General features: G+C 48.7%; 1 protein-coding gene across 1 annotated transcript; it reads right to left on the bottom strand.

The window, feature by feature from the left end:
- Positions 1 to 418: 418 nt before the first annotated feature.
- On the bottom strand, positions 419 to 10,184 carry GREM1 (gremlin 1, DAN family BMP antagonist). Its single transcript, XM_082317967.1, has 2 exons — positions 10,058 to 10,184; positions 419 to 3,183 (listed from the first exon to the last, which is right to left on the bottom strand). The coding sequence occupies exon 2, from the start codon at positions 3,180 to 3,182 to the stop codon at positions 2,628 to 2,630; it is 555 nt and encodes a 184-aa protein (XP_082174093.1). The 5' UTR covers position 3,183; positions 10,058 to 10,184; the 3' UTR covers positions 419 to 2,627.
- Positions 10,185 to 11,943: the final 1,759 nt, after the last annotated feature.

Below are 11,943 nucleotides of genomic sequence, written 5' to 3'. Positions count from 1 at the left end.
AGTACAAAACTTTCAGCAACGACTGAGATTGGCCCTTTCCCCTGCAAACCACCTCAAAAAAGTAATTTAAAGGAAAACAACCCCTGCCTATTATTAATGAAAGAGGATTTGTATTAATAATAACATTAAATATCCATATCTTTCTGTTTAACTATTCACATTCCACACAGTGGAAATCTATGTCCTGTAATTCCAGATTTTAAAACTGGATTTTAAAATCCATGAAGAAATGTGTCAAACCTGCTGAGTGAGAGCACGCCAGATGAAATGCATTTTAATAGTATCAATCAACAAGTTGCAATCTCTTAATCTTACAAATGCAGACCTCACAGCAGTGGATTTTACAGTAAAAATATATTAATTGCAGAGATGCAGGATATCGCCAATAACTGTGTGATGCACTATGTAACAGCTGGGGCATTCAATATAATGACTGCATACTGGATGCATCTGTGACATGCCACTGTATATTTTTCCCTTTGGACATGCCAGTAAGAGCAGAATTGTCTTCCTCGGTGTTCGTTGGACAGAAATGCTGTCAAGATAATCACCTGGTGGCTGAGAGAGGCACCTGGTGTGAGAAAGAGCAGTTACACTGATAGTGGATACTAGAGAGTATTGCTGCTGAATGGGGAAACTGTGTCCTGGACTACCCAAGCCCCATCATACAATTAACATGGACCTAACTCCTATTTCACTCACATCAGTGATGTCAGGGTTGCTTTCAGGGCCGGTACCGACTCTGGCGTAGGAACACACCTTTCCTTTGGTACCCCACGGGGCAGGACCGGCTGTCGGGGCCCTGCAGGCACAGGCACAGGCACAGGCACAGGCAGGAAGGTGTGCAGCACCTTGTCATCTCTTCACCACCTGGCTGGAAAGCGCCCTTGCAAAGCCAGCACCCAGGACAGCATGAGTCGTTTGCACACCATGTGGTATAAGGTGCAGCCAGAGAGGCTTCATTTCACCCCAGGCTTCCCATCGGACCCCCAGGAAAGCAAGGGCAACGTGGAAGGGCTGCCCCGCAGGTCCAACGGCCCAGGGTCCACCTAGCTAAACCAACTCCTTTTGCAGGACCTTCTGTGCTCTTGCCCAAACCCACAGCCCTGATGAAGTTTAAGCTCCTAATCCTGAAGGAAAAAAAAGCAGGATAACCTCACAGGTGAGATTCATCGAGCTGTTGGAAGTAGTGCGTCCCCTTTTATAGTTTTTTTTTCCCCCCAAATGAGAGGGGCAGTTAGCCCTTAATTTTCAGGAAATTCTCTTTACTTAGTCCAAATCCAGTTTAAAGGCAAGTCTGTGGTAAAAGATATAAAAAGAGGATTATTGCTGGCAAAGTTCTGCATCTCTTTTTCAACAAACTGCATGCCTGTGGCAAAGCTAAAATAACAATAACAATGCAATGTTTACTAGTCATGAATGTCGTGTCTTTTGTCTCTTGTGTGGTTATTGCATTTGCCGTCACATGATGCTTGTTTTAATTTTTGCTTTGCTCTTTATGTACTAAATTACTGCCATTCTGTACTTGATCTTGGTTAGCAAGATTTTTGTGCTGTGGTTATGTATGTTTTTTATGTATGTGTGTGAAACAGAGAAGGAGAGAGTTCGGATACACACAATGGAGTATGCATACAGATACCAATGACTAGAAGATACTGCATATACATATATATGTAGATATGAAGAATAACTGATATCAGAAATACAAGACATCAAATGGATCTAGTGGCACAAGAATGGGTTTTGATTGATTTAGAGAGCCATTAGAATTCAGAAGTATATTTATAGCCTTGCATATAGTTTCTCTTTAATTTATGTAATATATGACTAGGTATATAAATTAAAGCAAAACGCAAATGGAAGACAATATCTTTTCCTCTGTGTCTTCCTATTTATGTATCATCTTTCCTTTTTCTACTCCCTTTTGTACTCTCCCCATCTACTTACTTTGGCCTTTTGCTTTCTAACTTGCTGTAGCTCTGTTTTCCATCCACCTATACTGACTTTTCAACACTCCCATGTCCCTCCATTGTCCTCCAGAAATGGCTTTTGGATTACAGTGTTTTTTTTTTTTTTTTGAAGCAGTGTGTTACAAACTCTTGATACAGCTGCTATTTTCAGTGATGATTTTGCTACGCTTTAAACTGCTCTTTGCCTACTTTGTATTTAAGAATAGATTCATGCTTTTACATATACTGTCCTCTCACTTTGATGTTTCTCTTAATACAGTAAAAGCAAACAGCATGGCAGGTGAACATTAGCAAAAGCCACAGCTCCACTTCCCAGCAAGCGGCAAAAATGTGAATATCCACTAGGAAACCTAATTCACAACTGCGGGTAAATAGATTTTTTTTAATATTTCATACCCCTGGTAAATTTTTTTGTCATAGTGAACATTCACGTATTTGCTTGTACACATCCATTTTCCCTCTTACACACAAACATACAAGTGTGTGCCCTTCCCTTACATCAATTTTTTTTCTTTGGGTTTTTTTTTGTTTTTTTCTTGGTTTAGGTAATTCACAATTTTGTCCAGCCCCGAAGGTATGTTAGTTCATGCCACTCACTCTCACGCTGGCAATGATTGCGTACAGTCAGAGTGCAATCGGTACCATGTTTTTCTCAGTTTAGTCCAGGTCAATAGATATACACCGGCATTCCTTAACTCGGGTGATTCTTTTCTTCTTTCTTGGGGGCTGAAGCTCAGGGCAATTGAGTGTAACAGTCATGGTGGTGAATTTCTTGGGCTTGCAGAAGGAACAAGATTGGAAGGAGCCTTCCTCTTTACGGACATGCCTGGGGATGTAGAATGAATTGCACTGGCCGTAGCAGAACCTGTTGATAATGGTACGACTGTTGCAGCCTTCTTCATGGATAGTTTGTTTGAGGGGTTGAGTTTTACACCAATCCCGCTTTAGGTATTTGCGCTCAGTGATGTGCAACGCCTCCTGACTAGACTCCAGCACCTCTTCAGCAGGCATCGAAGTGCCTTTTCCTCGTTCTCGATGCCTAGAGCCCGACTGCTGCTGTGTCTGCATTTGCTCTGAATCATTGGGCTGATCTTTGTCAGGGGGAGGGATAGCGCCTTGAGATCCACGATTCCTCTTTCTCCCTTCTGCTGCTGGTAGCAGAAATCCCATCAGAAGAAACACAGCGCCGATGGCATACAGCGTGCGGACCATCCTATATGAAGGAAGTTGAGGGAATAAAGCACAGTTGTGGATTTCAGATATCAACAGAAGTCAGGTATGCAGTAAATTTTCAGTTCCATAAAAGAAATATGTGTGTGCGTGCACATGCACTTATAAAAAATAAGCATTTAGCCTTTAGCAGCTGGAAAGCTGTTTCCAAACTACCAAGTGATAAAAGCTTTAATCTATGGTGATTGAAAGTCAGATGCTAAAGTAAGTCCAAACAGAATTTCATTTTGTGTAGCATGCATCTTTTTCCACCTCTTTTCTCCATGTATATTACCCTAGTTAAGAGTTCTCATTCCCTTCTTATAGCTCATTGACATTAGGAATGTTGCCCCTGACTTACACTGGTGGAAGAACAGATTTCATGCTACACAAGGCTATATATGACATAGCTATCTGCAATACCACAGGACTGAACTCTTTGACTCAGGAGATCCAGTGAAGCTATGTGTTCCTTAGTCAGACTCAGAAGCTTTGTACAGCTTCTTGCATAATATACGTCCAGAATACAGTGCGCATGCTATATCCACCTGCTGTCTGAACTACAGCATCCCAAGCTCTGTCACATTGCCCCTCTGAATTGGTCCAATGCATCTGAGTGTAATGAAGCTTAAGGTTAGAGATGTGCACAAGAGAGGCAACTAACATAAAAGAATATTAGGTAGAGGTTAAAAGAGACGCATCTGTAATTTCAAATTACACCTTCTCATGCATTACTCTGAATCCTTGACAGAAGTTATACAGATACAGTCACAGTGTTAAGAACTTTTCAGATCTCTGAATTTTATTCATTATATACAGCATGATATTGAAAGGACACGAGGACAGCAGAGTTTCATATATGACATTAAGTATCATGAGATATCAGTATCAGAAAAGAATGTAGTTTGTGCACACACAAAAAAACACTTCAAGAAGTGCAGTAAGTGGAGGCTATCGGGTTCTTCAAAACGGCACCCCTGCTCCAAACCTAATTACTAGCATAGGAACAGCCTTTCTTGCCTCCCTTATTCCACAACTTCTGCTGCTTCCCAAAGCTCTGCGCTCTTTTGGCTGCTCAGTCAGCTCAAGACACCAACCAGCCAGGAAGAAACTCGTCAGCTGTCACACTTTCCCCGCTTCCAGAAGTGCCGTGGTCTCCATGTTGTTCTGGAAAGCAAGGGATGTGGCAGCAAGAGAGACAGATCGGGGAATGGGGCTCTCAGGGGACCCTCCCTGTGGGCAGCCTGGAAGAAACCACCAGAAATGAGTGACTGCTTGCAAAAAAAACATAAAACAGCAGAACTGCAAAGAGGCACATGCATTAAAAAGGAGAAGAACTGTGAAAAAAAACTGAGGATGTTGGTGTCTTCTACCTGCTGGGAGTGCTGCGGCTGCATCCCTTATTTGACTCGTTTTATCAGTAAGGGACAAATTAGTGTTTGAGAGTCCTGCCTGTGTTACTACCCAAGAAACATATGTGAAAGCAAGGGCACTGTCCTGGACGGCTTTATCCGCTCTGCCTGAGACCACACAACTAGGCAGGAAAGCAGCCAAATGCCAACGCTCTAAGGGCCACCTAGAGACTCAGTAGAGGCTCAGGGTAAGTACCATTTGTTATAAAAGATAACTGTTAATTTCTCAGTTACTAGGTGTTTCCAGTCACACAGAGAAAATAAATGTTATATTATGCTGTTCAAAAAGCATTTCTCACCGAATGGACTGGGAAAGGAATTACTGGAGTGGAAAAGTATCATAGGGGGGTTCCGTTGTATTCAGGGATTTGCTTGTGGATCTAATATTTTAAGTGTTTGTCTACAGATTGTTAGAGGACCTAGAGTTTATAAAGCATACAATAAATGCATGCATTTATTTTATTCATTTATGTTTATGTACCAGTATGTCCTATGTTTGGCAGAAGCTTCAGGTTTCAAGCGAGGGATGTAAGAATGACACTATTGCCGACTCAAACAGACAACTTGGAAGGGCTGCTTTTAATATCTAAATGAAATACGGTACAGAACATACAATTTTAATAATCTTAAGGCACTGACATAGAATAAAAAAAAAGTTGGGAATTCTAATTGAAGACTAATGCAGCATAATTTCAAGTGTCAGCTTGGACTTCACATTTGCTGCTTTTTCCCCATTTCTTTTACAACCTGAATGTTATTTAAACATGTTTCTTTTTAAATTTAATTTTGTCTTTAAAATAATTTTTAAAAAGAGTTATAAACCACTGCTTATTTCTTCAAGAGACCAGAATGACTCCTTCCAAAACTATTCCTATTTCTTCAGCGACTGTATACCCATGCTGTATTTAGACAGTATTTTAATATGCACTTTATTTACTCAACATGGTGCCAGAGCCTTAAAAGAAGAAAAAAAAGTCATTGCATGCAATTGAAAATAAATTGCTAGTTTATAAGCAGTGCCAGAAAACTTCAGGTGTTTGTTTAGTGTCCCATAACTGAGTTGAAGTTCCACCAACGTGCATATGCCTGGACTACTTTTATTTGTAAAACTGATGACCTCCACATTGCTTCACCTTTTTTCCCCCCCCATAAATGTGCAATTGATGACACAGTAAGGTCTAGTCATGTGAAAAGGAGGTGTACTTTGGGATGGGAATTTGGGGGAAATTTGATGGTAAGGTTTACTACTGTAAGATCTGTATCCCAGATTCATGCATCTTTATTAAGCATGTGCTTAACCCTAAGGAAATGCAAGCACGTGTTTCAATATGACCCTAAACTGGGGGAGGAAAGGTGATTTTTCACTGAGTTGGTTTCCAACCTTAAAAGCAGAAGCTATATTACATGCTCATAAAAGAAATTGTGATTCAAATGAAAATTAGCAACTCAGCAAAAGCATTTGTTATGTTCACTTCCAAAACACACATCTAAAAGTACAAGTAATCCAATCATTTAGGGCTAAATACAGTTTAAACATAGACCCACAGAAGAGGATGTGTGAACTTCATGACCCCCACAGCAGCTTGAGCAGGACCTTCTTTTAATAGTAACTTATTAAACATTTATTAAAAAAAATAAGATTATTTTTTAAAAATGCAAAATATAAAGGCAAATGAGGCGGTATGCCTCAGTAAGGAAAGCAGCCAAAATGCAGTACAGGCATTCTGCACCACCTCTGGTCCCAAGGCAATGCATTTGCTTATGAGAGAAGACGACACCTCTGTTTGCTTACATTAGGAACTAGAGTGGTTCATCCATCTGTGAATTAGTGTTTGCGAATGCTTCCTTAACAGGTTTTTTTTTTTTTTATTACTGCAAAAAATAGAACACGGAAGAGTACAAGTAGCTAAATCACTGTTACCATACCCAAAGTTTTACCAAAAAGAAACCTCTCCTGAAGTAAATGTTTTTTTCCTTGTCACAGCCCTAACTCTGCAGAAGTAATAACTCTGGAGCTTGGGTAGGAGCTGTGAGGAATCAGGCTGTAAAATCTTGTATTTCAAATTTCTGCAAAATTTTCAATACTTGATATTGGCTGTTACAGAAGCATTGGCATAACCAGAAATCCTTTCATTTCAGAATCCTTTGAACAAACAGATGACTACAACCAAAATGCCTAGGTCAATTCCCACTTACTTTGTTCAGATCCAGAGAGATCTGATGTAATTAATATTTATTTTTTAAAAGTAACAAAACACATCAATAATCTATTTCCATATTTCCCTGCTAAACTGAGTTCTACTTTTCATCATCTGTAAACTCTTAGTCCTAAAGCCAAGAGAAATTTTATTGCTGACTTCAAACAGGAGCAGAATTGAGCCCTAACATTCATATCACCTCATATGTGGTTTATCTAGAGCCTGGGATCTCATCATCTAAAACAGATTAGGAATTTTGTGGATTAATACTCGCAACCATTCATAGAGAAGTGTAAATGCTTTCAGGTTTATTATTTCATACAATTAAGCTGTAATTTTTTCATTTATACATTTTCTGCTATAAGTTAAGGATCGCCACATGTCAGTTCATAAACAGCACTTCCCTATGAGTTCCCAGGCAGAGTCAGAAAGTTATTACTGAAAATTTTTAGCAAAAAGCTACTTGTTTAAAAGAACTGGATGGAATCCTGGTTCTGTTGAAATATACAGCAAAATTCTCACAGACCTCAGCAGGCCCATAATTTCATCTGTGAACCATATTTACTAGGAAAATATTATGATGAGACATGGACTCATGTGCTTCACAGAAAACATGAAAAATAATCTGACGAAGACCTAAAAAAAATAAATGTATTTGGTGGGCTTCAAATACCAGCCAAAGAAAGAGGCAAAACACAGCCCTTTGACTACTGAGAAAATTGAAGTGGTTTACGTCCCAAAGGATCAGAATAATTTTATGCCTGGCTTATTATATATGAATTACAGAAATAAGTCTTATGTAATGTTTTCATAGTTCATAGATCTGTATTTTTAAATATACAAAAAGGCATGGCAATGGCAGTTCCCAGAGAACCGTAATTTTTCTCTGAGATTAAGACAGCAAAACTAACATCTCTGGTAGAATTTGGATACATTTGCTTTTCAGATAATTCCTTCTTGCGAGTCATGGAGACGGCTTTTTTGAGACACATAATGAGCGTAGGCAGCAACACAAGAAAGAAAAAAAATGAACTTTGAAACATTGAGAATTCCCCCTTGAAGAAAGCATCAGTTCTGTAGGACATCCTACGGGACTACAGGGAAGTTGAACATCATGGTGGGCATGGCTGGTACCAAACCAAATTAGACTTGCCCTGAAGACATCCATGCCGCCTAACAGCTCCGCTCCCCAGAGCAAAACTCCCTTCAGACAGATTTGCTCAAGGAGCCCTAAAAGCACCAGAATAGTTTCGCTCCTGCACACAGCCATGCGTCCTGAAAAGGAGAAAGTCTTCAGGAGAAGCTATGCATTTCTGAGTGACATTGGCGACAGAAAAATAAATGCTTTAGCGCAGCTTGGGACAGAATCCTGAGGAGAAACAGAAAGATAGGGGCATTGGCGCCCTTTATCACTTACATACAGCCTCCACTGCATGGGAGTTGGTGACTCCCAGGCTTTTTTTGGCGCAGTGAGGAGCGGGGAGAGGAGAGCAGCCCTTCTCCAGCTCACGAGTCACCAGGCGTAGCCCAGAGGCAGCTGTGGCTTGTGGGCTACTGGCGCTACAGCCAAAGATCTCTGCGCATCTCACAAAACGGGTAACTAAACCGCGCGTCCTTTCAGCAGACAGAGCGAGCCAAATGCACGTTGGTGTTTCACAGCCCTTGTCTATGCAAAAAGAGGTTTCCCCACCACTGGATCTCAGCCCTGGTGAGCGAAACGGGGTTCACTCGCGATCCTTTCACCGAGAGGAGCCACGAGTGGGGCACCAGGAGCGAGGCCGCACCTGACGGCCGGGAAGGGACATTACGGCTCTGAAGAGCGGACGGGGGCAGCGCAGCCCGCCGGGATGCGGGGGACCGCGCACCTTCCCGGCCCGCCGGGATGCGGGGAGCCGCGCACCTTCCCGGCCCGCCGCCGCCGCGGCCCCGCCGCACCGCCCAGCCCGCCGAGGTAAGACTGTCGCTGGGCGCAGCCTGGGTGGGATGCAGGGATCACCGGCGGCCGTCGGGGTGCAGAGGCCGCCGGCTGGCTGGGTTTGATTTGGCTCGGCTCGGCTCGGCCGGGAGCGGCTCACCCGGCTCCCCGCGGGTGCGGACGCTCCCCGCGGCGGCTGGCGACACCGCCCGGGTCTCCTCCCCGGGGGGCGGCCGCCGTCTGGACGTACCCAACGGAGGACGAGGTCCCTGGAAGTGATTCTAGGGTATCGCATTAAAACGGACGGGGCGAGGAAAGAAGCGTCCTCCCGGAGGGAAAAGCCTAGCGCCAGGGCGCGCCGCGGGCCCGGGGCCGAGAGGAGCGCGGCCAGTCCGCGCCCACGGGGCTGCACCGGGCCGGCGCGCTGCGGGGAGGGCTCCGGCCGCTCCGGCCGGGCCGAGCCGAGGCTGGGGCCTCTCAGCGCGGGCAAGGGGAGCGGTGGCCGACGGATGGACGGAGCCGTCGGGGCGGCAAAACGCCCCTGGCTCCGAGTCAGGTGGGAGGGCAGGGCGAAGAGGCTGCGGAAGGGAAGGCGGAGGGGCGCCGAGCGCAGCGGTGGAGCCGCGGTCCGTCCCGCCCGACGGCGGCCGGGGACACGCGGCTGCGGGACGTGCGACGCTGCCCGCGGGCGCGCAGCCGGGGCAGACCCTCCGCTCGGCGGCGCCCGACCCGGCCGGCACACACCGACTCCCGCAGGCGGTACGGTCCCCGTCCCGGGGAGCTCCTGGAGGCCCAGGCGCACGCCCCGCGGAGGAGCAGAGGTTTGCAAAGGCGGGCCGGGGCAGAACCGGGGGCTGAGCGGCCTCGTAGAGGGCAGCTCGGCGGGACGGGACGGGAGGGAACGGAGCCGGCACCTGGGGACCTGCCCCCGCCCCGCTCCGCGCAGAGGCCGGGCCGGGATTTTGCCGTGTGTCGGGTGGGCGCCGAATCCAATTTGTCGGGAGTGTGCTGTAGGCGGAGATGAGAGGCAGAGCTAACGGGGCTTTTGCAATCCCTGTGCTTGTCAGGGGAGAGAGATGTAACGGCGCCCTAATCCCCAGCACTGCAGCGGAAATGTCGGTGTCCGCCTCACTGCGGCTGACGGGAGGGACGGGTGTCACCCTCTGCAAAACCGAGGCGCCCAGGAGTTTTGCTAGACACCGATGAACGACTCCTCCCCTTCCCCCTCCCCGAAGGTAGGATAAAGAGATTAAGATTTTGCCTCCCGCAGAGACCGGCCGAACTCCGCAGCTGACGGAGCCCTTTGCGCCCCGCCGTGAGTGCGCGCAGCGCTCCCGGCGCGCCCCGGCTCACCTGCGCGGCGGCGGCGGCGGCTCCTCGGCGGGGCCCGGCTCGGCGGCGGCGGCTCCTCGGCGGGGCCTGGCGGGGGCTCTGCCCGGCGGGTCACTCGGCGGAGCGGGTGGCGTGGGAGCCCGGTGCTGCCCGGGAGTCCATAGAGAGAGAGAGTCTCGGATCCTGCCTACAAATTGCAGCAGCGCCGAGCTGTCTCCCATTTAAATGTCTGCCAGCTGAGATCTGCTCTCCAAGCCCCTCCAGATCATTGGACAAGCGCCTCCGAAGCCCGTGTTATCCGCCCCCTTTAACACTTCCATAAACTTCCACCAGGGAAAGCTTTCAGTCATCCAGATAAACACTCGACTACTTTCCTCTCTTAAGAGAATCGGTGCTAAAGGTCACCACCCCAAGGAATTGTTCCTGGAATGCACAGAAAATTCACATTTTCCATCCCCATTAAAGTATGACATTTAAGAACAGTTAAATCCCCGCCTCCGCCTCCGCTGCCCTTGCATGCGCGCTGCCCTTCCACGCACGCTGCCCGGGGCGGCGGGCTGGGCTGCCGGGGCGCGTCCCTGCCCAGGAGCCGCCCGGGAGAGCGGCCTCGCAGCGGAGCCGCCGCGGGGAGCCCCTAACCGGCCTGCCTCGGCCAGGAGGGAGGCAGCCACCTTTCCGGTGGCCCTCCCTGTTACAAATTGGCATTGCTGAGGTTTGCCTTCTGCAAATATGCCGGGAGTTACGCAGCTTTGGCACTCCCCCCCTCCCCCCCGTGTTTCTGTGTGTGTGTTTCGGGGGGTGTTAAAGCGTGGCGCCCGGTCCGCAGCCGCGCTCCTAGCTCTTTATCAGTGAGATTTTGTGTGTTTGTATTTTGTCCCGCCAGAGGCGGGACACCTCGGGCGGCTTTTTCCCCTCCCGTCACTGCGTCTCTCGGAGGGCTGCGGGCTCCTCAGGCACCCCGCGAAGGGCAGGGACGGCGAAGGAGCGGCGCGTCCCGCCGGGGCTGAGCGCGGAGGCGGCGGGAGCCGCCCGCCCGTCGGGGCGGCCGCGGGGGCAGTCACCGCTCCGCTCCGCGCCCGCGGCCGCCCCGCAGGCTGCCGCTCCGGAGCCCCTCGGCAAGGCGGCCGCGACGGCCGGACCGGCCTCCACCGCCTCCCCGGGGCCGCTCGGAATTAGGCAAAAACCGGCGGGGGCTGAGCGTCGTTGCGGACCGAGCCCTTCGCAGCCGCAATCGGGCGGCGCCTCCCCGCGCTGCGGCTGCCCGAAGCTCACTCCGGGTCTGCAGGCAGCGTGGGCTTGGGGGCGTCGAGGGGCACAGCCCTGGGGGGCGAGGGGACCTCGCAGCCCCGCAGCGGCAGCTCGCACCTCCCTCGGTGCCAGCCGGCCGCCCCGGCCCCCAGGCGCTCCAGCGCCGGCGCTCGTCGCCCAGGGGCTCTTTAGCACGGAGGGTTGCAACGCTACCGAGGGACGGAGTCATTACGAGCAGGAGCAGCCTCTGAAATACGGGTTGACCTTTGGGCTTGCTGATTAAACTGAGACGTTTGTCAGCTGCCGCTTCCAGCGGCGGGCATCACCCAGCACGAAGGAAAGCGAAGAGAAGCGCCCTGCGACCGACGCGGGCCACGCAGGTGGTGCTGCAAGCACCGTTTTGTTTTCTCCTGACTGTCCGGCACGAATGACTGCCAGCGAACCAAACCAGCCCTGCACCTCAGTCACCCAGCCCTGGCAGTCAGTACCCACCTGGTGGATCTCACCTGACAAATAGAGATTTTTATTGTCCTTGGTTTTGCAGATGGGGAAGAGGAATTAAAATGAAAGGATCTGCTACGTTAGGGTTGCCAGGGCTAGGCAAGATGCCAGGTTTCTGACTTTCACAATACTTAGCAGCAGCTTGCTCTTTGCTAAGG

The sequence above is a fragment of the Platalea leucorodia genome (assembly GCF_965183815.1).
Source record: "Platalea leucorodia genome assembly, chromosome: 7".
Lineage (NCBI taxonomy): Eukaryota > Metazoa > Chordata > Aves > Pelecaniformes > Threskiornithidae > Platalea > Platalea leucorodia.
This window is presented reverse-complemented; position numbering and strand designations above follow the sequence as displayed.